The 27,393-nt window shown below is 44.8% G+C and overlaps 3 protein-coding genes across 7 annotated transcripts in view; all 3 read right to left on the minus strand.

Moving 5' to 3' along the window:
- Positions 1 to 272: 272 nt before the first annotated feature.
- LOC115206077 (T-cell surface glycoprotein CD3 delta chain) lies at positions 273 to 5,828 on the minus strand. Its single transcript, XM_029772649.1, has 8 exons — positions 5,697 to 5,828; positions 5,290 to 5,372; positions 4,826 to 4,902; positions 4,574 to 4,594; positions 1,477 to 1,680; positions 1,192 to 1,332; positions 887 to 954; positions 273 to 758 (listed from the first exon to the last, which is right to left on the minus strand). The coding sequence occupies exons 3-8, from the start codon at positions 4,875 to 4,877 to the stop codon at positions 699 to 701; spliced, it is 546 nt and encodes a 181-aa protein (XP_029628509.1). The 5' UTR covers positions 4,878 to 4,902; positions 5,290 to 5,372; positions 5,697 to 5,828; the 3' UTR covers positions 273 to 698.
- Positions 5,829 to 6,487: 659 nt separating this feature from the next.
- On the minus strand, positions 6,488 to 13,404 carry tmem25 (transmembrane protein 25). Of its 2 annotated transcripts, XM_029772652.1 has the most exons (9): positions 13,092 to 13,404; positions 11,742 to 11,852; positions 11,201 to 11,551; positions 10,609 to 10,908; positions 10,268 to 10,402; positions 10,128 to 10,161; positions 7,862 to 7,965; positions 7,582 to 7,662; positions 6,489 to 7,337 (listed from the first exon to the last, which is right to left on the minus strand). In XM_029772652.1, the coding sequence occupies exons 2-9, from the start codon at positions 11,821 to 11,823 to the stop codon at positions 7,264 to 7,266; spliced, it is 1,161 nt and encodes a 386-aa protein (XP_029628512.1). In that variant the 5' UTR covers positions 11,824 to 11,852; positions 13,092 to 13,404; the 3' UTR covers positions 6,489 to 7,263. The 2 variants fall into 2 exon arrangements, with proteins under 2 accessions (XP_029628511.1, XP_029628512.1); XM_029772651.1 differs by having other exon boundaries at positions 6,488 to 7,337; positions 11,742 to 13,404.
- Positions 13,405 to 14,284: 880 nt separating this feature from the next.
- LOC115206079 (serine/threonine-protein kinase SIK3 homolog) overlaps positions 14,285 to 27,393 on the minus strand; it is a 42,101-nt gene continuing 28,992 nt past the window's right edge. The window contains exons 15-25 of one of the 4 annotated variants that reach the window (XM_029772654.1): positions 27,084 to 27,218; positions 25,817 to 25,958; positions 22,180 to 22,299; positions 21,850 to 21,908; positions 21,498 to 21,601; positions 21,026 to 21,323; positions 18,856 to 19,556; positions 18,480 to 18,646; positions 18,062 to 18,191; positions 17,398 to 17,524; positions 14,285 to 16,606 (exon numbers count right to left, since the gene is read on the minus strand). In XM_029772654.1, coding sequence (XP_029628514.1) covers positions 17,403 to 17,524; positions 18,062 to 18,191; positions 18,480 to 18,646; positions 18,856 to 19,556; positions 21,026 to 21,323; positions 21,498 to 21,601; positions 21,850 to 21,908; positions 22,180 to 22,299; positions 25,817 to 25,958; positions 27,084 to 27,218 — 1,978 coding nt within the window. In that variant the 3' untranslated portion in view covers positions 14,285 to 16,606; positions 17,398 to 17,402. Of the gene's footprint in view, positions 16,607 to 17,397; positions 17,525 to 18,061; positions 18,192 to 18,479; positions 18,647 to 18,855; positions 19,557 to 21,025; positions 21,324 to 21,497; positions 21,602 to 21,849; positions 21,909 to 22,179; positions 22,309 to 25,816; positions 25,959 to 27,083; positions 27,219 to 27,393 lie in introns of all 4 variants that reach the window. The other 3 variants (XM_029772653.1, XM_029772656.1, XM_029772655.1) reach the window with 3 other exon arrangements.

The following is a 27,393-nucleotide window of genomic DNA, read 5'->3' on the forward strand; positions in this document are numbered from 1 at the left end:
ACACCTGAATTCATTACAAACCTCCTCTCACCATGGTACACCTGAATTCGTCAAACAACATTATCTGTACACATGTTGAAAAAAAGTATCAGCTAGGACTATAAAAGCAAATAACAAATTATGTTACGACATGGAATGACAAAACAACCTAAATGAAAACAAATATAAATACAAGGAAAATGTTTGTATGTCCATATACAGTAATATTAACCTTATGAGGCATCATGCCAAACAAATTCTCATAAAAAAAATTGGGGAAATCAACGAACGTGTGAAGTTGGACAAATACAATTTATGGTACCAGAAGGAAATCTTAGTTCATGCAAAGCAGTAGAGCAAACTAAACAAAGCAACAGGGCAAACAGTCAATAACTCTGTACATCAAATGGACAGTTGAGGGACTTGTCATGGAAATTGTGGACCTGATTTGTGCCTTCACTCAATGCTTTACAACTATTATTCTGTGGTGTGGTAAAAGTAATGTAGCACTGCGCACATTTTATTTGTAGAAAAATGTGTGGTCATATGCACATCCTTAAAAAAACATAGGTGCTGGGCTAATAAAGAACACTAGTAAAGAACAAGATGGCCCGCACAACATTAAAGCTCCCAATTCACCTCTTTATTGACTACGTTTCAATCCGAAACGGATCTTCGAACGGAGCTTAAAGAGTGTGCTTTACATTTGATTTTTCTCTTTATCTCCTTTCTGGCAGAGTGCTGTACTCAGATCTGTCCATGCGTCTTTTATTCAGGACCTGTGAGAAAGAAAGAAAGAAAGTCAGACAGACACAAATGGATCAACCCATCGTGGTAACTTAATGAGTTTGACTAGTTATTTTGTTCATGTCAGGATCGTGGCTCAAAGAAGCCAGGAAACACCTACCTGATAGTGGCCAATGGGGTCTTCGTTTGCACTCGCCTCATTGCGGATGAGCCCCATTTTGCTAGATGCTAGGGGTGAAAGACAGAAATGAAATATTTCATTACATTATTGATTATGGTCTTCATGTGTATTATTTTTGTATGTTTACTGTAAAACATTTCATTTTTAAGATTAGCTCAATCGGAAGTGTTCAATTCTGAGTTTTCTAAATTCTATGCACAACATACAAAGTAGGGTCTCGTCAGGAATCATTCAAATTTCAAGTTCACATGTCCTATGTTTTTCTCCTTTGTGTGGTCACTCACTTTTCTTGCCGGTGATCAGTGTTGCTTTGGGCTGTGAGGCGATACTGTAGACAGCTACTCCAATCAGGACAGTGGCCACCAGGTCTCCCACAACCATCCCTACAGCCGCAGTTGTATCCAGCTCGATGCAGTTATCACAGGCTGGGAACACACACACAAGCACGCCACACATACACGTCCATTATAATGATGTGTGTTATAATGGCATACACACAAAACAAACATCGACTTATATTATTGTGAGGTATAATTATACATTGAGGGAAACGGCAGTACTGTACTTACTCCGAAATTTCACATAGATTTTGACCTGGGCTTTGTTCTGGTCTTCGTTTGAGCCCAGGGCTTTCTCGCATATATACTCGTTTGTGTTCTCATCCTTGTATTCCAATGTTTGATCAGTTATATTAGTATGTTGAAATTGGTAATCCTTAGGACATGATACTTTGATCTTGTCCGAGGAGGATTCTTCCACCGTTATTTTAAGTTCTAAAGAAATAAACACAGCAGCATTAGATCAGATAGATTGATAAGCCCTTCCATGATATTCATGTTTCTCTCCATCTACTTTTTCCTCATGCTCTGTTTCTGTTATTTAAGCAAATGCATATGGGCAGACAAACAGTCAGGTCTATAATTATTGGCACCCTTGATAAAAAATAAACAAAAAAGACTGTATGAAAAAAATAATACAAATACTGAGCTATACTGTATGCTCAAATATTTATGATTATTTAATAGTAATACATTTGTGCAGAGAAAGAGATTTTGTTTAACAAGTAATACAAAAAAGATAAGGGTCAAAATTATTGGCACTCCCTTTTTCAATAATCTAGCACCCTCCCCTTGCGGGGATAATTACACAGCCTTTTTGTAAAATGTTTTATGAGATTGGAGAACACGTTGGCAGATCAGAGACCTGGCAGTGTGGTGCCAGGACAACAATCTCTCCCTTAACATCAGTAATAAAAAAGGAACTGATTCTGAACTATAGGAAACAGAGGGCCGAGCAAGCCCCCATCCAAATAGATGGGGGTATAGTGGAGCAGGTCGAGAGCTTCAAATTCCTTAGTGTCCACATCACTAAGGAATTATCATGGTCCACACGCACCAACAGAGTCGTGAAGAGGGCACAACAACGCCCTTCCCCCTTTGAAAAGATTCGGCATGGGCCCTCAGATCCTAAAAAAGTTTGATCATTGAGAGCATCTTGACTAGCTGCATCACGGCTTGGTATGGCAACTGCTTGCATCTGACCACAAAGCGCTACAGAGGGTAGTGCGTACAGCCCAGTACATCACTGGGGCCGAGCTCCCTGCCATCCAGGACCTCTGTACCAGGCGGTGTCAGAGGAAGGCCCTAAAAATTCTCAAAGACTCCAGTAACCCTTGTCATAGACTATTCTCTCTGCTACCGCACGGCAAGCGGTACCGATGGACCAAGTCTGGAACCAACAGGACCCTGAACAGCTTTTACCCCTAAGCCATAAGACAGCTAAAAACACTGAACAAAAATTTAAACGCAACATTTAAAGTGTTGGTTCCATGTTTAATGTGCTGTAATAAAAGATCCCAGAAATGTTCCATACGCACAAGCTTATTTATCTCAAATGTTGTGCACATCCCTGTTAGTGAGCATTTCTCCTTTGCCAAGATAATCCATCCACCTGACAGGTGTGGCATATCAAGAAGCCGATTCAACAGCATGATCATAACACAGGTGCACCTTGTGTTGGGGGACAGTAAAAGGCCACTCTAAAATGTGAAGTTTTGTCACACAACATAATGCCACAGATGTCTCAAGTTTTGAGGGAACGAGCAATTGGCATGCTGACCACCAGAGCTGTTGCCAGAGAATTTAATGTTTATTTCTCTACCATGAGCCACCTCCAACAACGTTTTAGAGAATTTGGCAGAATGTTGAACCAGCCTCACAACCGCAGACCCCGTCTATGGTGTCATGTGGGCAAGCGGTTTGCTGATGTCAACATTGTGAACAGAGTGCCCCATGGTGGCGGTGGTGTTATGGTATGGGTAGACATAAGCTTCGGACAACGAACACAATTGCATTTTATCAATGACAATTTGAATGTACAGAGATACCATGACTAGATCCTGAGGCCCATTGTCTTGGCATTCATCTGCCGCCATCACCTCATGTTTCAGCATGATAATGCATGGCCCCATGTCGCAAGGATCTTCAACAATTCCTGGAAGCTGAAAACGTCCCAGTTCTTCCATTGCCTGCATATTCACCAGACATGTCACCCATTGAAGATATTTGGGATGCTGTGGATCGACGTGTACGACACGTCGATCCACACTTTTGACTCAACACATGCGCTGCTGTTACTGTTTATTATCTATCCTGTTGCCTAGTCACTTTATCCCTACCTATATGTACTTATCTTCCTCAATTACCTCGTACCCCTGCACATCGTCTCGGTACTGGTACCCTGTGTATATAGTCAAGTTATCATTACTCATGGTGTATTTATTCCTTGTGTTATTATTTCTCTTGGTGGGAAGGGCCCGTAAGTAAGCATTTCACTGTTAGTCTACACCTGTTGTTTACGAAGCATGTGACAAATACTATTTGATTTGATTTGATCTTAGACCATTCCTCCATACAGAATCTTTCCAGATCCTTGATATCCTTCATCTGCTCTTATGGACTGCCCTCTTCAATTCAAACTACAGGTTTACAATGGAGTTCAAGTCCAGAGCCTAAGAGGGCCATTGCAAAATGCTGATTCTTTGTGGATTTTGATAAGTGCTTGGTTTTATGGTCTTGCTAGAAGATCCTGACAGAAGCAACCAGGTTTTTGTCTACAATGTTCTGATACTTGATGCTTTGACTTTAACAAGGGCCCCAGGACCAGTAGAAGCAAAATAACCCCACAACATCAAAAGATCCACCACCATATTTTACAGTAGGTATGAGATACTTTTCTGCATATGCTTCTGTTTTTCAACACCAAACCCACCACTGATATCCGTGGCCAAAGAGCTCAATTTTCATGTAATCTGACCATAGCACCGGTTCCAATCCAAGTGCCAACGTCAGGTATCAAACTCCAGGCGATGCTATGGTCAGATGACAAAATCATGTTTTTTTCTGAGCAATTGCATTAGTATAAATTAATATAACTTTCCCATTTTGTTTGCATATAGTATAGCTCAGTTTTTGTATTATTTATTTTATACTGTATTTTTTGCTCATCTCTATCAAGGATGCCAATACTTATGGTGGGTTTTAGTCAGTTCAGTTAGATAGTTTTGAATACTAAATTAAATTAGGAGAAAACATGATCTATGCCCAGATAATGCCCTAAGATTCATAGTTAGATCGAAACAGGACCTGGATTAATCTGGTCACTTACTTGGGACTGTATCTTCAGCTACTGTAAAAAGAATGGGGGAAGCATCAGTTAGGGTCACAGTAAATAGATCAGAAAGCATTTGTGACCTTGACATCAGTGATCTTGTACTTTTTAAATGTCATCCGGCTGATTAATCTAGTCAGGAATAATAAAGAAGTGATCAGAAAAAACTGCTGTGTTGAATCATTTTTTACATCAATTTTTTATGCAGTCTGTCAATGTATTTTTTTTCATAGATATCCCAAAACTTACCAGTCATGGTCCAAATCACCAACAGATGAGCCAAGAGTATGGTCCACTTCATTCTACTTACTCTTCTCTTGATTCTCCTGGGGAAATTAAACTGGTGTATCATTTCATACACTGCCATTGTAGGAGATGCAACCTAAAGAGCCCCTACGTCCATAATTTCAAAAAGGAGACACCATTTTCTGTCCCTAGTCAGCCATTTTAATTTTACTCAAACTTCTATTTTGTATCATAATAGGAAAATACATACATCTTTATTTACTGAATTGAGACATGACATATTACAAAAAACAACACCTTTACACAAATATATTGATTTATTGTTGTTTTGTGTCTCTTGTGTAATTTTACCCATCCTTGGCCTCAACAAACCTTTTAAATTGTAAACCTTTCTAATGCCAGTGATGCCAACTCTTTAAGCGTCTCTATCAACTCTTTAGAATAGGAGTTCAACAATTAAAACATACCTTAATATTGAATCCTTTCCCCTGTATGTTTCCAAAAAGTCTTCAGAATGTAACCTTCTCAGTAGGTCTGTCTGTCTCTATGTCTATGAGGAGGAAGTGTGTGTGATTGGTTTATCTGCCGTTACACCAGGGGCTGTCTCTATCTGGTACCTCTGTCATTTCTCTGAAATTAGTCTGGGTTGGGTTATGGGTGAGGCCACAGCTCAAAATATCTTTAACATGCTGCTTTAGCAAGTATTGTCACTTTTGATACAACAATGTCCCAATGTGTAATACCATATTATAAAGGGTAATAATAACTACATATGGGCCTACAGTAAATTGCAAACAAAGATTTAAGAGTCTAATGGTTTTAGTATGGAATATGATTTTACCAAGTAGTAAAACATGATTATGATCATACTCACATTTCTTTAAGAAAGTTACGTCCCAATGATTCTGTAGAAAACCTAAAATCCCTACTGCTCTGCAAAGGAGCCATGTGAGGAAGACAAAGAGATGATCCCACAAAGCAGCTTCCTGCTTGGCTACGGTAGACCACAACACCCTGTAACCTACAACTGACACCTGGAACACAGTCACACTCTCACCCAGTCACTACGACACAATGCCTCAAACACTACCACCCCTACGCCAAAAAAAAACAACAACGCACTAACCAAAGATAAGACAGAAAACACTTTTCTTGGAAGAATTGCAGTACACAATATGTTGATTTTGGGGGTCATAACATCATCTTTCTGTTCAAAACTACACACAATCACATCTACTCAGTCAGCAGTGTCAGAACCATAAAATATAGGACAGTATCACTTCCCTCTCAGCAGTGTCCAATGAACACAATCTGAGATATAATTGTCATATGTAAATGTCATTACAATTTCCATCAGACTAAAGGCTGCATTTCCTCCCACTGGCACAGCACACTGAAATGGGCCAACACTAGTCTGGGCTCCATTACAGCAGAACCAGCCCTGACCTGCAAAGCACCGATGACCTCTGGTGACAACATTAATATGACAAGCCAGACAGACCATTATGTGTAAATCAATAGACAGTTGGATCCCTTAGTCTCCATCTTAACTACGGTAATTGACAGGGTAAGATTAGTGCCCCCTGTTGGTTGAATAAAAACAAAAAGCAGAATTTACCGTCCATAGTCAAATCCATAGTTATATTCATCTTTATTAGATTTATTTTATACACATATACATATCAATACAAATATACATATACACATATTTTATACTTGTAGATGAATATATTTTGTTTATGTATATAGCCATAGAAATATGTCAGTTCACATACATTGTCTTGGACATTCTTATGATATACAAAGAACATGAAGCATTCCGTAATCCAACAAGAGTTCATGGTTATGGTATGGGATCAACAGACTGTAGTATATGGAGGAGTGGTAGGTGTCAGTCAGTGTAAACCATCTAAAACACAGGTACAGCATACTTCCCACACTGAGTATCGGTTTAGGTGTTTAGAGCCATCTAAATGTATTAACTTGATACCACAACTGCACCCTTTGATAACTCAGTCCATGGCAGTCAGAGTTATTAGCCTGGTCCCAGATCTGTTTGTGGCATATTGTCACACCAAACAAACAGACAGCACAAACAGATATAGGACCAGGCTACAGATTTATACCTGTCCGCTTGAAAGACACTAACCAGTCAACAAAGGACCTGATATTCTGAGTTTCTGATTTTCACTGAATCAAGTTGGAATGTGATCACCTGCTGTAATAGGTTCATCTGGACAACCTCAGAGTGAGATAGCTAACTACAGTATCTTCCTAACAGGTTCCTCTTGCTGGTCTGCTCCTGTAATCATCTCAGCATCTCTATTGGTCCTTTTTGAAGATGGGATCGGCTGATTGGCTGACTGGCAGTCGTCCACAGGTTCCTTTTGGCCGGTTGCACTGTGGTTTGACCACCCAGTGGTGGAACTGGGGCGTAGTAGTCAGAGCCAGATCTCATCACTGCTCTTGCTGTTCACCTTATAGATGTAGCCCACCATGGGGTACAGGGCAAAGCCTGGAGGGGGTGTCAACAACAACCTTTAGAACAATGTACGGACATATGTGGTGCACAGTATACAGACACACAAACGAGAATTACAGGCTCACACACATCCAATAGTATATATAAACACATCCACACCCTCCGTAACACGCCTGAAAATATGTTACACATTACATTAGTGTGGAAAGTGTAGACTGGGCCAACTCATTTCCATTCAACAGGCAAGCTAACCTTAAACCTCTGAACCCTGTCTTACCCCTGGCAGCGTAGGCAGCAGACAGATCCTCCTCTTCCTCTCTCATCTTCTCCCCAAGGTGGCGTTTGGCGGTCTCTCGTGCTACAGAGAGACCACATGGGGATGAGGAAGTAGAGTAACAGATGGGACAGAGTCATGGAGAAGACCACAGGGACAGATGCCAGTGCCCAGGGCACCAAAATGGCCACTCTGTTTCCTGTTCTGTAATTGCTTTGCACCATTGATGAGAGTTCTGCCTCGGTTCTAATGAGGTATCTGTCTCTCAGCAGTAGTGTCTTACCTTTATGCAGGGTGCTGAGGTCGTTGAGTTGCATGTTGGAAGGTAGAGACATGTTCTCTCTGGGTAGGGATATCTTGTCTACCTTCACACTAGGTGATTCCATACTGAAACAAGAGTCATGGCGTGTATTTATTAGTGCACACCATAGCAAAACGTTTCTTATTGGATAAGTTCAGTTATGCCCATCCCCGTTTTGGCCTGTTTGCTTCTGTTTGTTTCCTAGTGAATACACCCATGTAAAGTATATTATTATACAGACACTTGCCTTGTGTACTGTACTCTAAATACTGTAAATACTTAAAGAGGAGCATGAATACAATACATAGGTAACAGTGGCAACCTGTAATTCTGGACATGTGGGGGAGGGGGGCTTGCCTGTTTTGCATGTTATTTTGGCATTAATACATGTCAGATATCAGTTTTCAAACAATGTAAAAAATGATGTAGATCATTGAGTTAATAAAGCTGCACACAAACATGGTCTCTTTTTTGTTTTCTTGAGTAAGGCAGCTCCAAAATGCAGGTGTTTCAGCCAAGCTCAGTGCTTTCTGTGGTGGTGGGGCAAGCCAGCAGAAAATACAGAGCGTTGCTCAGTGTTCTGTCACTCATGGGGACACTATGTCACTGCCAAGTGTAAGAGGAAACCTTGAAAATTCTAGCACTTTGGGTGCTGCCATATAGTCACATTATAAGTGTCCATCCAAGAAGGCTCAAGGTCATTGGCCACTGATAAAATTACGTCAAATCACGTTACATGTACAGTAGCTTTGACTGGACTGATCATGTTAACATCTTACTTTCACAATCTGAGCTAGCAGTCATCATCATGAATCAAGTCGACAATCTACTGACAAAACCTTTTAATCCTTGTCATATGAAGAGGAATAATGAAGAGAAATTATAGGTAAAACGTATTGGTGCTCATCGGCCATTGGACATAAATATTACACAACAAGTTGGAAATCACAAATTCAACAAGTGGTTTGGAAGGAATCAGTGACTGTGGCTGTGTGGTCCCAAATACGGGATTAAGGGGCTCTTTTCCAAGTTTAAAATGATAAACATTCAACATTGGCCATGCTGTCAATGAAGCATGATTTGGGTCATGCTCAAAACAACTGTTAACTCAGAATTGCGAAAACTTGACTTTAGTGAGTTCAAGACAACTGGGAAGTCGGGAATAAATGAGCTCCGACTGGGAAAATACGTTTTGAACGGTCATCCAACTAGTTTTGAAAGCACCATACATCCAGAGAATGCCAGAATTTGATGACAAAATTTGCCCACGAAGGAACGCCACTCCACCTTCCTGTTCAAGTGAGCACAGCACAACAAGGCGAGTCCAAAAATGTATTGTATGCTGCTGCATAAATTCTGTAATATGCCAGGGAGATATGTATACTGTAGCTAAGAAAGTAATACTAAGTGTATGTTGTGTAGTATGATGTTAGTAGCCCATGTGCCCCACCCTTAATAATTTGGTCTATTTACCCTTCTTAATTTTGGCAACTGTTCTGACTGCTCTACTTTAGCCTATAACCTGTTCTAGAGAAATGTAATCATTGAATATTGTAAAAGCTTTCATTGTTTGCTTATATGCCCCCTTTATTTATCCTACGGTTCTGACTTGGTGTACAGGGAGAACACTGTAAGAACGGCCCATATTCTGAATTCTGTTGCTGTACATTTCAAAAGTGCTAAACAAATAATTATATTGACTAACGTTATGTCTGTCCTAGCTCGCTCATTAATGTCTTAATCGAAGTTAAGGATTTCCTTTTATCCGCTTTCGTCCCCTTATGACATAATTTGTACATCTCAATTGTTAGTAGATACCACATTTATTTAAGCAAGTCAGCCATATCAGCTATGTTTTTTTAAAAGGCAGAAAATGAGGCTGAATGATGTTGGGACTGCTGTTCGGATAGCTTTACGTAGGCCCTAACAGTTTGTGGGCACCGTATGTCACCATTGCAGTGCAATTAATGTATTGTTTAGTGTTGTGCTGTGTAGGGGCTTTGCTGGCATGCATCACACTTTTATTTATGTTTTTCCCCACCAAGACTTAGTACATGCTAATATCGCCACTGATATGTATTACGTTTTAGCAGACACTCTTTTCCAGAGCGACTTACCGTAGCAATGAGTTCATACATTTTCATACTATTCCCTTTTTTTCGTATTCAAAGAAAGGCACATTTAGACACACACCTATGCTGACAACTGACACAAACAACAGACTGACTAACTAAATAATGTACGTTACCATTTTTTCGCCATTATAATCTCGACTGGCTCATCTGAAAAAGAACAGGCACAGACATTGCTCAGAGACTTAAAGCACTTCATTCACTGTATCATCAAAATACAACAGTTCCTCCCACCCTCCTTGCTACCCTGTCTCACCGATGATGGCCTTGCCCTTGTTCTTGTGCAGAAGGCAGAGCACCAGAAGGCTGAGGATGAGGAAGGTAACGAAGCCCACAGCGCCCCCTGTCAGGATGCCCAGCACCGGCACCTCCACCCTGGACTGGAGGAACTCTGGAGAATACAGAAACAGGGGGCCTATGATCTGGGCTGTAGTGGAAAAAAGGGCTTTTCACACTACTGAGCCGAACTGAGCTGGGCCAAACCAAGCTATGCTCAGCTGGCCTGGTTACGCATCCACCCCTCGCTGAAAATAAAATATGCAAGACAGTTGGTTCGTGTCGGCATGACAGTAAGAAAAGGGTCAGAGTGATATTGACCTGTCAGACCTGCCAGAGCTAGGTTGCTCTGAGCTGCACCGACACTGTTGCTGGCGTTTACGGAGACGTTCCCTGATAGGCTGCTCGGGGCGACCTGCAGCGTGTGATTGGACAGCCAGGGGTAGCTCCGCGAGTCCAGGATGAGGAAGTCCGAAGTGTTGGCCACCAGCTGACCGGACTGGTCCACCCAGGTGATGTGGGCAGGGGGGTTGGACCGTACCAAGGCAAAGAGGACCAGGGAGAGGCCAGGGTCTGAGGTCTCAGTGTAGTGAGCGTTCACACGCAGAATCTCTGGCTGGACTGTGATAGAAAAGGGGAACAGAACAAATAGAGGGAAACTGAGCATCACATCAGTTCAATGTACTACTGGGTTTAAATAACCTACAGTGGTGGGATCATATTGGATATTGATATTAGCACTGCGGCCAATGATAATGTCTGAGTAAGCAGAAGGACTGGGGTTAATACTGCCGTTGGATATGTAACCTTATTTCAACAAGTAAGTGAAACCTTAACAGCCACAACAGATAATCATATTAACACATTCCCCACACCACGCAACACCAGTAGATCATTCAACAAGCCTCCTCACACTGCACATTGAGGGTGACGGTGGCGTTGTAGCTCTCTCCACTGTGAGGGCTGGAGGCGGCACATACTAGCTCTCTATCCCACTTCCTGGCTCTCAGAGAGAAGGTGCTGTTGTGCTTGGAGTCCGGTGTCAGCAGCCCAGACTCCTCCCGTGATGTCACCACCAGGCGCCCAGGTGTCCGTTTGGCCGACGGCGGTCTCTGTCTCTCCCCGTTGAGGTACCACGTCAGCAGGGGCGGGGCATGAGGATTCCAACCCTCTGATTGGCAGTTGAACTTGTGGGTGACATTCTCTTTCAGTGTTAGTGCAGCTCGATGCCGTCCATCAATTTTGGGCACATGTTCGATGGCACCTGGACAAAAAGTTGATGTAAAAAAAAAAAGATGTGTCCTTGAAACTCAGTGTCTATTTCAATGTACTTTTCATTGGTATCTCATGAAAATCTTTATCAATATACTATAACTCAATAAGAACTGAGTAGTATACTCTGAGGTGGTATAGTTTCCATCTCTTAGTTTTTGTGATCCAGTCTTGTTACTGACCTGTCCATGCCCAGGCCAAGGTGTTTAGCAGCAGGACAGTGGTGCCCGGCACCTGCCTCAGACACACACACTCCATGCTCATCCACAGGACCACCAACACACACCTGCTATCTGCCATGATGTGCACTCGCAAGCACACACACAGGGATAGAGAGACTGGCAGTAAGTGATTGCTCTCCAGTGACTGAATAGAGGGTTTACACAGACAAGAGAATGAAAAGCAAAACAGAGGTGGACAAACAGACAGACAGAAACAAGACAGGGAAATAGGACAGTGTGTCAGATATGGAGAGAAAGAGAGAGAGAGAACATGGACATATAAGAATAGCATTAGCTCTAGAAAGAAAAACGAGAAAACACTGACAGAAAGAAAGAGACTGGGACAAAGACCGTAAAAACACATAGGAATAAAGAGGATAGATCCCTAAGAGAGACAAAGAGAATGCGGTGAACACAGATAAACAACTTGTGTGACAGACAATGTCAACAGAAGAGCAGTAGCTTCCTGGACAATCCATGAAGAGACACAGGAATAGCCAATCAGAAAGGATACAACAGTATGAAAGACAAAGAAATAGCCAAACTGCGACAGGATATAGAGACACAATGAACAGTGATGATGAGAGGTAGAGTAAGAGTTGATTAAGCTCTTCACAAATAGACCCTGACTCCAGAGTATTCAATCATCTGCTGGCTGTCTAACATTGATTTGTTAGGAGCTGCAGTGCGATATGCTGATATAGACGCCGTCTGAGTACATCTCTACCAGCAGATTAAAAACACAGGCCTGTTTAAAGGAGAAGTCAGTGATTTCACACCACATACGTGCAAATCAAATGTGTGAAAAAGCACCAGAAATGACCAACGCCTGATACTATCAATCCCGGATTATCATGGTCACATGATCAATGTGTCAGCGCCTTCCAGTAAAGCAGGCATGCAAGCACGACATCAACACCTAAAGCTGACAGCATGAGAATAGTATTCCATAGTATTCCCCAAATAAACAAATGGCTCAATCAGTCCAGTAAAGAGAGGGCTGGAAGCTTGTTATCATAACAAGCACAGGCACGATGGATTGAAGGGAGTAATGGACAAGAGGATTGAGAGCGAGAGGGCTAGACTCTGCGCAACACACTAAATTTGCTGTGCAGGGATGCATGGTGTCCTCAAAACGCACACATACGCAAATATACACAGCGATGCACACAGCACTGTCTTTCAAACGCAGATATACCAACACACACAACACATAACAGTCCTAACCTTTCTTCCCCCATTCTTTATTTTTTCTCTCTCTCTCGCTCTCTCACACACACACACACACACACAAATACATGTTAGTGTTACCTTGGCACAGTCTGCAGATGGTGGTGGGATGATTCAGCCTGTCGGTCCTCCATACATGCTGGGTAGGGTAGCAGAGAAGAGAGACAGCACCCCCTGGCTCACTCAACTACACACACACACACACACACACAATCCTCTGACTGCAGCAAGCAGCATTTAGTGGCTGACGCAGGCAGTCATGCTGTCGCCTCACAGACAACGAGAAGGGGAGAGAGGAAAGAGGAGAGGGGGAGCGAGATGAAAACGGGACAAGCTACGCAATGCATCCGTCATTCAGTGAGCCAGTAGCCACGTATTACAAGGTGTGCGAGAGAAAAATTAAGGGATGGCTGGAAGGAGAGTGATGGGGGGGGGGTTCATTCTACGAAGACACAGGGGACTAGCTGTTATCCACTTATCTTGCCCATCTTCCAATCACAGCCCCACAGCATCTCTGCCTGCCCCTCCTCCATTACATCCTATAGGGCTCCTTAGATCTGTGCTCAGCTACGGTTGCCTGAAAAGCCACTGCAGTGCAGCTATACAGACAGACCAAAGAAGCTGATCACCGAGTACTGCAGCCCTGAGGTAGAGGGATGTAGATCAATAGCTTACCCAATGGTCCCCATTCATCCCTACAGTGCTCCTGTGTCAGGGACAAAGAGGTCATTTCCTTAACTCTCATAAATACAACTAGAGGAGTTCTTCTTACTCAGGAAGATTTCAGGTTTGTGCCTCATCTATCACAGACTGTCAAATCTGGAGTATATGGCAGGGTTGATCATTTTTAAATACAGTCAACTGAGGAAGGAAACTGAAATTCAAATTCTAGTGGGAATTTCAGTTTCCTTCCTGAATTGACTAAATTGGAATGGAGCGCAACCCTGCCATAGTGCATGAAGATGTTTGTACATGTTTGACCATCCTTAACTCTGCTCCTCAACTACAAGCAACTGCTTGTAGTTGAGGACAATCAGTATGGCATTCAGACTGACAAAAAACAAGCAGTGTGGCATTCAGACTGACAAATAACAAGCAGTGTGACATTCAGACTGACAAAAAACAAGCAGTGTGACATTCAGACTGACAAATAACAAGCAGTGTGACATTCAGACTGACAAAAAACAAGCAGTGTGACATTCAGACTGACAAAAACAAGCATAAATACACAGGTGGTATACAGATTCCTAAAATCTATTGATCACCCAAACACATTGTCTTTTTAAATTATTTATTTATATATATTTATTTAATTCATCTCAGTTTGGTTGGTATTCTATTTAATCATCGTTGTTGCACTTTAGTATTTTTGTACTCCCAAAAACAAAATAAACAATAGAAAAAGAGAACATAGGATACAGGTGCCGAGCAAAGAGCTGGTTTACAGATGATAAGAGGGAAGTCAGACAGAAACAAACAAGGAAGAGAGGACAACGAGGTGGTCACTCATCAGCAACACACTCACAGTCCCTCGCTGGACCATGATGCACTGGGAGTCCTGCGGACAAGGTGGGGATAGGGAGGCGGATCATTCTCCCACCCCCTCTGCTCACTATCTGAACTGTACATACTGCGCTGGGGTCAAACTGAAGCAACCGGTCTGTCTCTGGTCAGTTCCTCATTTCTCTCCCTCTGAAGAGATGAAGGACTGAATTCAGTATTGGGGCTGGAGTAGGTCTCACTTGATGATCATGTGACGAAGGGAGGGAACGAGATAGAGCGAGAAAGAGATAGAAAAGGGAGGCAGCACATGTGCAGAGTAGTAGTCTCCTCCTTGGATGTGGCCGTAGCGGGGCCAGAGTCGGGAGAAGAGGCTATGTCCAGTGTGTGTTGGCCAATAAGGGGGCGATGAGGTCCGAGACGGAGGGTACCACTGCAGATTGGGGGAGCGAGTGGAGAAGGGGTCTGTCCATCTCCACCTCTAAAATGTCTTACGATGATGAGGGTGATGATATGTCCGCTATATTACAGTTCCCCTCCGTTTCACTGACTGCATTCCCAGCACCGAACCACCCCACAACCCATTGCCTGCCAAATCTACCCCAAAAAACAGACAACGATAACAACAACGACGAGATCAATGATTGAAATGATAAAAAGTAACAAATAACCACTCTACTCTTCAAGTATCTCGATAATAAAACAATAAGAACAATCTTTTTTTATGACAATGAAGGAGAATTTTCTCCCTGTACTCTTTTGGCTAAAAATCTCAATATTCAGAAAAAAAAGAAGAAGATATCTGAAGACATCCAAAAATACAAATAATAACAATATAAAAAATGCCTCCGCAACACCCCCCCCCCCCAAACAAAAAATGGGATACAGCAATTGTGGTCTATACATGGTGTCGCTGTACAGGGGAGGAAGGGGAAGCATGTCTGTTAAAACTACACACAATGCCACACTGTCACAAAAGGTGGCAGGGGAGTGATGGGGAGTGGAAAAAGATGATGAGAGAAGGATGGAATGAAGAACGGGAGGGGGAGAGAAGGACTTAAAACAAGAGAGAACAAGGGAGTGAGAAAAGGAGAAGGTAGTATGGGAGGGTAAACAGGGAGAAGAATTAAAGATAGCTTGAACCGAAAGTGCAGAATTACTTAAGTAATCAAAACTAAAATGTTTTCTTCCTTGCAACACAGAACAGTTTGTTTTCCTTTAATAATAATTCTCATTATAATCATAATAACAATAAAACTTATTTTACAGAAAACAGTAATAACAATAATGATCATAATTTCTAGATGAACATTAGCCCGTAAAAATGAATTTTAAAAACAATTAATAAAAAGAACAGAACAGGAAAACAAAATAAAAAACGAGAGCTGGTTGTGCTGTGCGATCCTCGATGTCACTGAGCTCCTTTGTTTTTTTTTAGCGCCTCTGAGCCTGACCCAAACCCACCCCTGCTAGCCCAATGGAATGGGTCACTCTGAGAGAGAGCCTCATAGGCTCTGAGATCACAGCCCGCTCCGGAATGGTCCACTGGAATACAGTGGAGGGGAGAGGGAGGAGCGGACAGAACCTCACAGGAATCCCTGCGCACAGACTTGGTGTGAATACTTTGGGTTTGTGGCTGAGTGTGTGCATGTGTAAGTTTATGTTATCTATACGTTTTGCCTGTATGAATGTCCGGGACATTGAGGCGCATGAGTATGTTGCTATTGCAACAGTTAGGAGGAGGAGGGGGGGTAAGGGGGGCAGGAGAGCGGGACCGCAAGGGGGTAGGAAGGAAGAAGTGAACGGGGGAAGCAGAGCCCAATCTATCCAATCGGACGGAAGAGCAGAAATGGAGAGAGCCAATGATGGCAATGCTTGCTAGATGGCTGTGCAGAACAGAATGCTGGCATTGAACCCACTCCCCTCGCCCAGCCAATCCCCCCCCACCCACCCCGGGCTGCAGCCGGCAGGCTGCCTGCCCTCCCCCAAGCGCCATGACTGACGGACAGCGCCCCCTCCAGACAGACAATGGCGGTTTGGCGTGATGCTGCTCAACACAGGTGGCTGATGTGGACCTTTATACACAGAAGACGCTCCTAGGAGAGAGAGAACACAGAGGGACAGAGTTAACACTAGGGGTGAATTTCAATTGTCTTTCCTTGGTTCTTGTGCCCTCTCTCCTTGCCTCCATCTCAAAAAGCATATCTGAGGATCCCCCCCAGTCCTTCTCTTCCAATGAGCTTAGAGAAGGAAGTGAGGAGAGAGGTGAGGATTCACCACTCTGGATATCCCCTAGCTAGGAGCACTAACACTTCTAGTACTGTGCTTTATCCTGTTCACCTCTTGACCAACCAAGTCAGTACTGTGAATGAGAATCATATCCTAAATGACCTGCCTGGCTAAATGAAAGTTTAATTAAATGACAACTGATCCAAGAACAGCATTAACATTTTGGGGCGGCAGGTAGCCTAGTGATTAGAGAGTTGGGCCAGTAACCGAAAGGTTGCTGGATCGAATCCCCGAGTTGACAAGGTAAAAATCTGTTGTTCTGCCCCTGAACAAGGCAGTTAACCCTCTGTTCCCCGGTAGCGTGTCAGTGTAAATAACAATTTGTTCTTAACTGACTTGCCTAGTTAAATAAAGGTCACATCTAAAAAAAAAAATGAAATAACAAACAAACAGTTGCAACAGTATGGACATCCATTGATATGAGTTTGGTAAAGGACATTCACTGACTGTGTAGACTGAGTTCGGGCAACAGTCATACTGTAAGGTTAGTCCAAAATGGCTCCCGATTCCCCAAATATAGTGCACTACTGGTCAAAAGTGGTGCCCTATATAGGGAATAGGGTGCCATTTGAGACGCAGACTAAGTGCATGTGCGTACCTGTGTTAGACCCCGGCCTGCTCCATGCTGTACTGCAGGTCTGGGGGTTTGTAGCTATGAAGGATGTTGCTGGTGCAGGACGACGGGTAGCAGGCTCCAGCGTGGAGCTCTCCCTCCACGTCACATACTGCCAGGAGAAAACACACAGACACACAGCCTTTCAGTATGAAGAACTCCTCCATGTTCAAGGCAGGTATTTGGTGGGTGCATGTGCATGATCCTCCATGGCTCAGTTGGGCGGCAGCTTGCCTAGCTGTTAGAGCGTTGGGCCAGTAACCGAAAGGTCGCTGGTTCGAATACCTGAGTCGTCAAGGTGAAAATCTGCCGATCTGCTATTAAGCAAGGCACTTAACCCTAATTTGTTCCAGGGGCGCATTACTACTATGGCTGACCCTGTAAAACAACACGTCACTGCACCTATCCGGTGTATTTCACAATAATATATCTATTTATAACGGCAGGATTATGGGTTCAATTCCCTTTGGGACCACCAATAGAAAATGCATGCAAGTGTCTGCTAAAACGGCATATATTGTTATACTATATATTAGTCCTGTGCTAGAGATTATTTTAGAGTTCACATTTTACTTAGACCAGACTGAGTCTGCCACGTTTCACTCACTTTACCTCGTTTAGTGTGTGTGTACGTGTACGTGACACTGACCTGACTCTTCCCGCTGGTGGAGCTGCTGGCTTCCTGTCAGAGATGATTGGCTGAGGATGTCAGACATGCGGGCCGAGCTCAGAGCCTTGCCAGCCAATAGGCTCATCCCAGACATGGGCTCGGCCTGGTCCTGAGGCGGTACAGAAAGACACGTTAAGTACATAAACGCACGCACACAGACATACAATGTTCAATTCCAAATCAACCCCTAGTCCCTAACCCTAGGCATGCCATACAGATCTGAAAAGATAGGTATGAGCAACACGGTCCATCGTGCCCTCTGATAGGCTAGGTAAACTAAGACCTATCCATTGAACCTATCCAATCCTTTGTGAGCTACACAAGAGGCTGAGAGATTCTGTAGATTCTATTTCTGAGGTCCCAAACGGAGCACATTATGGCACCGTGAGAGACTCACATAGGCGTCGTCGCAGGTCTGGATGGTGTGGTGGCGCTGTAGCTGGCCCCGGGGCCGATAGCCGTCCCCCTGGGGGCCCCTGGTGGAGTAGCCCACTCCGTTACGGTCAGGCACGCCCTGCTCCATAACCTGCTGCCCCTGGGTCCTGCAGTCAACATGCTCGTTGTCTGGAAAGGGGAAGAGAGGGAGGGAGGGATTACTGAAGTTGCTAAGTTAACAACGTAGAATGTAGCTTGTGTGACCGAAGCAGGAATGTGTAAAAAGCATGTGAATATCATCATACAGGGATGTGAAAGCTATTTGACACCATCGAAATAGAATGTACAGAATCTAAATAGTCCTTCTATTTCTACGGTTGAGCCTGCTTGGCTCTTACCTCTGGTTGTGGTGGTGCTCCTGATGTAGCCGTGTCTGTGTGTGGGGGAGTTGTAGGGGGGCGTCCCTCCCTGGGGGGGGCCCAGCAGGTCATGGCCGTCCCCACAGCCTTGGGCTTTGGCCAGGAGGCCCTCATGGTAGCCAGGTGGCAGGTCATCCTCCTCCATGCTCTCTGAGTGGGGCAGGCTGGGGGGCTGGACGTCTGGGGGCCTGATCTGGAGGAGGTGGTGGTAGGGGCTTCCCGGATCCAGAGACTCCCCTTGGCCGAGCTGGCGCAGCAGCAGCATTTCCGTGTAGTCCTGGGGCACGTTGGGGGAAGTGGGGGGTGCCGGCCGAGGGCTCTGCCTCTTCAGCAGGGAGGCCAGGTCCTGGGGGGGCAGGCGGGGGTCGGCGTGGCCCGTCAGGGAGTGGCGGGGGGAGAGGAGACCCTGTAGGGTGGGGGTGACGTGCTGCTGGGGCCGGTACTCCAAGGGGGTGGGGGAGAGGAGAGCCTGCTGCAGGGCAGAGGGGCTCCCGTAGCCCCCGCCTCCAGCGCCACCGACCACCCCACCCTGGTAGCCCTCCATCCCTGGCACCTTGAGGGAGGTCCCCTGGAGGTAGGGGTTGTAGCCCCCCACTACCCCCGATGGCCGAGAGCCCTCGCCGAACAGATGGGGGTTGAAGGCGGCCTGGTCGTATGTGTTGAACCGTCCGAGGCTGCGACTGGGGAGGGAGGGACCAGGGAACAGCGGGGGAATAGTCAGTTTTTATCCTACTTGCAACAAAATGTATCATCCAATGTAAATACTTCTGAAAGGGAAAAAACAAATACACCATTGAGATGAAATATTTTGGATTAAGGAAGTATACAAGAAAATGCCAGTTATTATTAGTAGTAGTATTAAAATGAAATGAGTTATGAACAGTATGAGAAGTATGACAAAACACAAATATGTCTACGTGATTCTGACACGACAATACAATTCTACATCTTAAATACAACAGTATGACCCACTATTATGGGTGATAATTAGCACAGAAGCCTTCCAGATTAAAGGTTCACAAGTCCACTGAAGGGTGTGCAAGCAGTCATGGTATTGAGTGACAACCTCAAATACACACAAATTCTGTTGCTTTGCCAGAGGAAATGACAGGAAAATCAAATGATGAGGTAACCACCAAGCTTGTCACCCCCTCTCAGTGAACGTGGTCTAGGCTAAACATAGAAATACAACACACAGACTGTTGGGTATAGGAATTCCTAGTTCCTACAGTGTTGCTACCAGCTGGAAGGGACACTCCTACTACTAGCAGTCATCCCACCACCTACGTCCATTTAGTCAGCCAATCTCAGTGGAGGAATCAGCGGTGACGGGTTGGCTTCCTTTTCAGCCAAGTAGTTTTTTTGGGGGGTAATCAAAACACTTTGGTAACAGTGGTATTTCTCAATGTAAAAACCCACAAGAATTTGTCTGAAATCCACTAACCTATCAGGTGTAAGACCCTGTTGTCCCTGAATAGCAGGGGCGTAAAACAACAAATTTCGCCCCGCAGATTGCATTCGGTCTTCACAGAGGTCCCGAGGGCCACACTTAATATTGATTATATTTCCTCGCAGTCAAAAAGTGCAAAAGATAACATAACCTCTATCCATTGCATTTTGGATTTTTTTATGCTCCCTGACTGTCTAACTTTCGTTTTTCGAACGGGCCGGATTGAATGGGTTCATGGGTCCATTTGTTTGACACCCCTGCTATATAGAGTACTTTTGACCTAAAGAAGTTCAGCATATAAGGAATAGGCTGCCATTTAGGACGCATCCCATGCTGCCTCTAAATCCAACCCCCCAATAATACAAGCCCAAACATATTTACACCACGGGCAACACGGTTTATAAAACTGTATTATGAGTGAGTTTTGGGCTTCAGGAACATGGCTTCCTAGGGTTGACGGAAGTATGAGAAACTGAAATCTACAATAACTGAAGATGACGGGGGAAAAAATTGGCGGGGTGGAAAAATAGATGAAATGGAGGTATTGACAGTGTGAGGACATGCGAGAAAGTCCAAAACACAGAGTTGAAGAACATGAAAGTTTAAGAAAAGTGATGGAGGGAAAATCAAAAATCAAATCAAAAAGTGCAAAGGGAAACAGCCATGACGGGTCAGCCACACGGGCAGCGTGAGGGTCACCTGTGGGTCTCGGCATTGTCTGCGCTCAGCTGCTTCCCCAGGACCCGGTGGGAGCACGGCGTGGAAAGGAAAGCCTGCTGCTGGCGCTGCAGGGCCCCACCCCCTCCCAGCTCCACCTCCTGCACCTGGATAGTCACCTGCTGCTGGGGCATGGGGATGCCCCCCCCACGGGAAGAGGAGCAGGGCTGCTGCTGCTGGGGGGGCAGGGTGACGGGGCGGAGGCCGCAAGGGGGGGGACTCCCGCTGGAGGGCTGGTAGAGGGCGGGGGCGTGCTGGTACTGCACCGCTGATGGTACACCTGGGGGGAGGAGGGAGAGATCAGTCAGTCAGGAGAGAGCTAATATACCTACAAACAGGTTATGTCAACCATCACTACGTCCTAATAAGGGATCATTTGTCATATTGACTGATCATTCAGTCCTTTAGTCCAATAAAAAGACAAGTAAGAATAAGGGGTGGAGTAAGAACTCACTATGCCCCTGCATCATCGCTGTTGGAGGGGGACTCTGATTGGGCTGTCTGAAAAGGTGGTTGTTGGGATGTGTAGGCGGTGGGCTGGAGGGCTGGATATGCAACCTGAGGGAAGGGAGAGAACAGACAGGGATGTAAATAACACTTAAAATCAATAGAACGGCACAAAAGCCTGGCTTGTTGGTGGAGCGTCTCTGAGCTGCACTACAGCAGACTATTGCCATAGAATGTGTTCCTTTGAACCCGTGTGCATAAAAAGAAATGCTTGTTTTTAGTCACTAATGAGTATCATCAGTCTCTTGCTCAGAGTGTGCGGGTGTTGACAACTCAGGGTGTGTGTGTGGTGTTTTCACCTCTGGAGCTGGTGGGTAAGGTGACTGGGCTGGCAGTCTCCGTGTCCCAAAGACAGGGCCTGCAGAATGGAGAGAAAGATTCAGCTAATGGAAAAGCAATTTAGGAACGGATAATGGAATGTGTTTACGGTGTTTGTGTCACATCGACCTGCATTTCCCAGTGTGTGACTGTCTTTCAGAGAGAGAAGAGATGGGGACAGAAATGTCCCAGGCTCAAAGTGACTTGCATCTGCTGGTGTAGAAAACGCTGCTCCAGCTGATACACACCATGCAGTGTGTGTGTATGTGTGTCTGTGTCTTTCTCTCTGTGTGTGTGTGTGTCACAGTGACCTGTATCTGCTGGTGTAGAATCTGCTGCTCTTGCTGGTACAGGAAATGCTGTTGTTGTGTGTGCTCAAGCAGCCGCTCGTCCTGGGGGCAAGCGTACATCTTCTGCAGCTGCTCACACTCCTGGTACACATACGCGCACAAACACACAACAAACATATTGTTGTTAGAGACCACACAAAGAAAGACAGTGGAACCTGAAATATAAGGAATAGCATTATTTGTGGTCACTTTCACGCAGAATACCCCATCCGACGATAACACAACGCAACAATAAAAGACATTCAAATCAATTCTTTGTCGCATGTCAAAAAGGCCTTTTCCTTCCTATGTATATTGGATGGGCAATAAAGCTTTTTGAATTAAATTGAATCCATTTCAGAGTCTATGAGGTTTGTATGTAAGGCATGTTGTCCTTCCTTACACTTCTAAAATGGCTGTTAACTCCATAATACAGACCGGTTCTGAAATCATCAATATAGAATTTTCCCTACTGCCTTGTTGTGCACTGCTACAATGACCTTGGAGATCCCTCCGCCACCTCTCTAGCGCTAGTCTCTCATCACAGCCTTGACATTAAACTGTTAAATCGATTAGCTAATATCTAGCCTGGTCCCAGACCTGTTTGTGCTATCATTTTGGCATGACAAACAGTTGACATAATAGCACAAACAGATCTGGGACAAGGCTAGCGGATTTGGTTCTGGCGTAATGACTTTAGCTGTGACCCAGGGCAGAGTTGCTGGCGACATCAATGGCAGCTTGTTTTGTATTGACGCTCACCCCCGTGACCCAACAGCCTAGTGTTTACTCTCACCATAACACCATCCCAAACTTGAGTCTGTGGGATTACCCCTAATTAACCCCGTGTGGCTCAGTTGGTAGAGCATGGTGTTTGCAATGCCAGGGTTGTGGGTTCGATTCCCACGGGGGACCAGTACGGAGAAAAAATGTATGAAATGTATGCATTCACTACTGTAAGTCGCTCTGGATAAGAGCGTCTGCTAAATAACTAAAATGTAAATGTAAATTACCACCCCAGTGACATCAGCACCCTTTGGCCAATCCCAATATCCTCGAACCTGCTGAACCTCTTGATGCCCCCACCTTGGATCTGTGTCTATTACATACTGACTATATTGCTAAAGCAGTTCAGTGTTTCAATCCAACACTGCACAATCTGTCCTTGTGTATGGAATCAAAGTAATTGAAGGTTAAGTGGGAATAAGTGGATTACATCAAGTGCCTGCACACTTAGGTGTAGAAGGAAGATAGAATGAAACAGAAGCGTACGGGGTAAGGCAGGACAATGCTTAGGAGCTGCAGTGCTTACCCAAAGAAGTATTGTAGACTGCAGAGCAATGCAAAAAAAAAAAAAGAAAAAAAAAAGTTTTTGATAAGTCTTTACATATTTCAATATAGTTCAGCCAGCCTCGGCGTTGTGTAGAGGTGCAGGTGACAGAATGTCGAAAAAAGCTGGATAAAAAAAGATGAAAAAAAGTACATTGATGACTTGTTCTTTACATGGAGACACATTGAATGAAAAGCAGAAAATTAAAAATGTCCTTGGTTTCGGAGAATGGCAGAATGGTATGGCTTCTGGAAAAAAAGATGGATGGGAAGGAGGCGTCTTTAAGTACACAGACTAAACAAGAATAAACCTGTGTTTTGGTGTCTCTACACTGGTTGACACAATGGAGCAGGTAGGTACGGGTTAAGGCAGGACCAGCAGGATCAGGTGGGTAGGGGAACTAAGGACCAGCGGATTTGAGAGAATGAGAATTACAAGAGGCCTTTCAAATGATGGGATCTCAATGGAGAGCCAGTTCCTGTGTTTCACACCACCTGGAACTTCCAGAGGCAAAAGTAGGGCACTTGACAAGCTATCTAGCAATGTGCGTATGCAAGTGATACTATTGTGACAAAGGCATTAATTGAATCACCGGTAAGACCTGCTCTTTTCCCCGGATGCATTAACAAAATACTTTCCAGTGAGGCCAGAGAGTTTAGTATGACGATAGAGGACGTCAGGGAGTCAGTCATTAAAACACCAGGACAGTACAAAGTGGAGATGTACACACTGACTCTAAACTGAATCTTCTCTAAAGAGGCTCAGTATCTAAATCTGTCCTTTCACTGTGTAGGAAAACAAAGTGGTTTGAAAGTAAGTGGATGACATCAAGGGAGGCTTGTGTGGCATTCACACTTGCGCCCCAGGGGTTGTGGGCAGTCTGGGCACCTACGTAGGAGCAGCAGGTAGATACATTGGAGCAGGTACGGGGTAAGGCAGGGCTATGCTTAGGAGCTGCAGGTAGGGGGTAAGGACTAGTCTCTCAGGACTAGTCTCTCGTGAAAGAAGAAAACATAAAAATGCTATGTCTTTCGGGAGGCTGTGAGATACAGTGCTTTGAGAAAGTATTCTGAACCCTTGACTGTTTCTAAAAGAGATTTAATTGTTTTTTTCACCCATCAATCTACACACAATAGCCCATAATGACAAAGCAAAAACAGGTTTTTAGAAATGTTTGCAAATGTATAAAAAAAACGGAAATATCACATTTACATAAGTATTCAGAACCTTTATTTTGTACTTTGTTGAAGAATTTTTGGAAGCGATTTCAGCCTCGAGTCTTCTTGGGTATGACGTTACAAGCTTGGCACACCTGTATTTGGGGAGTTTCTCCCATTCTTCTCTGCAGATCCTCTCAAGCTCTTTCAGGTTGGATGGGGAGCGTTGCTGCACAGCTATTTTCAGGTCTCTCCAGAGATGTTCGATAGGGTTCAAGTCCGGGCTCTGGCTGGGTCACTCAAGGACATTCAGAGACTTGTCCCGAAAGACTTTAAACTTGATTTCATCAGACCAGAGAATCTTGTTTCTCATGGTCTGAGTCCTTTAGGTGCCTTTTGGCAAACTCCAAGCGGTCTGTCATGTGCCTTTTACTGAGGAGTGGCTTCCATCTAGCCACTCTACCATAAAGGCCTGATTGGTGGAGTGCTGCAGAGATGGTTGTCATTCTGGAAGGTTCTCCCATCTCCACAGAGGAACACTGGATCTTTGTCAGAATGACCATCGGGTTCTTGGTCACCTCCCTGACCAAGGCCCTTCTCCCCCGATCGCTCAGTTTGGCTGGGCGGCCAGCTCTAGGAAGAGTCTTGGTGGTTCCAAACTTCTTCCATTTAAGAATGATGGAGGCCACTGTGTTCTTGGGGACCTTCAATAGTGCAGACATTTTTTGTTATCCTTCCCCAGATCTGTGCCTCGACACAGTCCTGTCTCGGAATTCCTTCGACCTCATGGCTTGGTTTTTGCTCTGACATGCACTGTCAACTTTGGAGCTTATATAGACAGGTGTGTGCCTTTCCAAATCATGTCCAATCAATTGAATTTACCACAGGTGGACTCAAATCTGAATACTTACGTAAATACAGTATCTGTTTTCTATTTTTCATAAATTTGGAAAGATATGTGAATACCTGTTTTCACTTTGTCATTATGAGGTATAGTGTGTAGATTAACAAGGATTTGTGTTTATTTAATCCATTTTAGAATAAGGCTGTAACATAACAAAATGTGGAAAAAGTAAAGGGGTCTGAATACTTCCCAAATGCACTGTATGTACCAGGTGGGGGTGTACAGTACCTGTTTGAGCTGCCTGATGAGGCTGCTGTTCTCCAGGTGGGTCTTAAAGGCCTGGATGGTGGTGGCCCCATCGGAGAAGCGCCTCACAGGGGAGAAACGCTCCATGGGCAAGTGCAGGGTGTTACAGTCCTTGTAGATGGACCTGGGGAGAAGTGCAGAGCCGCAAACAAACAGACACATAGACAGGAGCCAGACATACATAGAAATGGATACAGAGGTGAAGTCGCATACAGACAGAAAAATGAAAGAATGAAAAATCACATTTACATGAGCTCCTCTGGTCTCTCTGCATCATCATAATGTCACTGTAAACAAATAGCTGATCCTAGAACAGTGAACAGAGGATCCACAGAAACACACAGCAGGACTGCGTCACTGTGTCGTCATACCCAGTCCAAACCAAGACCTGATCGACAAGGTCATTTGGAGAATCCAATACCTGAAGCGTACTTCAGTTGCAGTCAAACAAGCAAAATAAATTCGATACCGAGAATAGCTAGCTAGAGAAATCGGAGAATAGCTAGGCTGACTCAAACTGGCTGTAGAATGAACTGCTTGGAATAATTCTAATAAAGATGTTTCTCCTAAACAGAGCTGAACGTGTTCAGTCAGTATCAGAAGACCAGCCGCATGTATCAAACGTCTCAGAGTGCTGATTTAGGATCAGTTTTGTTGGGTAAAATCACAATGAACGAGATTAGATGGGGAGCTGATCCTAGATTAGCACTCCTACTCTGAGACGCTCGATAATATCTGTCCTCAGCCAATGAGATGGCAACTTCTCCACAACCCAGACTGTCCAACGGCTGACCTGCAGCTCAGGAGAACTCGGAGCCCGGCGCAAGGCTCTGTTACCTAACCTACCCCTGGATCACTAGAAGTCCTCATGTCGTATGCTTCAAGCTGGTGACTGTGATAGTGTAACTTGCATGGTGCAATGGGGTCCAGGTCCCTGCTCCTGTGTGCTGGCTGGAGCCCATACATGCCCCCCCCCCCGGTGTGGACTTTCAGCTCATTATAGCGTGAGAATATGTCTCTGTGAATGTCTCCTAAGTTCCTGTGCCCCTTCCCCCCCCCCCCCAGTGAGGACTTTTGGCTCAGTGAAGGGGGTGTATGTGTGTCTGTGCGTCTGTGCGTCTTTAGTGCTTGTGTCCCTATCCCTAGGTACTGTCCCTGCTCCCTCGTTGCTGTGGGTCAGGGCTCATGCATGCCCCCCCTGTCCTGGGGCGGGGTGTCTGTCTGTCAGCCTCAGTGTGGGGCCCCTCACCGGCAGTGCTGCTCCGGGGCCCACCCCCTCTGCCGGGAGCCCTGGGGCCTCTGCGAGTCTGCCAGCGGCTCACCGCCGTGTGCCGTGCTCATGAGCGCGTGCGTCGTGTGCCGCTTGGAGCGGTTCGCCAAGTACCTGGGCCGCGGGGAGGGAGACAGGAAGCAGCACTGGTCAGCTCTCTGTCCTCATTGGGGGAGGGGGAAAACTCTCCCCCTTCCTTCAGGCAGGACGAATCACACATCAGATAACGCCCACCAACCCCCCGTTCCAATTTGAGGATTGGATTGTTTGAGCAAGCTTAGTGTAAGCG

This window comes from Salmo trutta, chromosome 13 (genome assembly GCF_901001165.1).
Source record: "Salmo trutta chromosome 13, fSalTru1.1, whole genome shotgun sequence".
NCBI lineage: Eukaryota > Metazoa > Chordata > Actinopteri > Salmoniformes > Salmonidae > Salmo > Salmo trutta.

Excerpts from the sequence above, each read along its gene's own strand:
- tmem25 (XM_029772651.1), bottom strand. The coding sequence starts at position 12,144 with ATGTGTTTTTACGGTCTTTGTCCCAGTCTCTTTCTTTCTGTCAGTGTT. Across the intron at positions 11,552-11,741 it reads CTTGGCCTGGGCATGGACAG|GTGCCATCGAACATGTGCCC; the intron begins GTCAGTAACAAG and ends CTTTTTGTCCAG. Across the intron at positions 10,162-10,267 it reads CAAGGGCAAGGCCATCATCG|ATGAGCCAGTCGAGATTATA; the intron begins GTGAGACAGGGT and ends GTTCTTTTTCAG.
- LOC115206077 (XM_029772649.1), bottom strand. The coding sequence starts at position 4,877 with ATGAAGTGGACCATACTCTTGGCTCATCTGTTGGTGATTTGGACCATG. Across the intron at positions 4,595-4,825 it reads GGTGATTTGGACCATGACTG|TAGCTGAAGATACAGTCCCA; the intron begins GTAAGTTTTGGG and ends TTCTTTTTACAG. Across the intron at positions 759-886 it reads ACCCCATTGGCCACTATCAG|GTCCTGAATAAAAGACGCAT; the intron begins GTAGGTGTTTCC and ends TCTTTCTCACAG.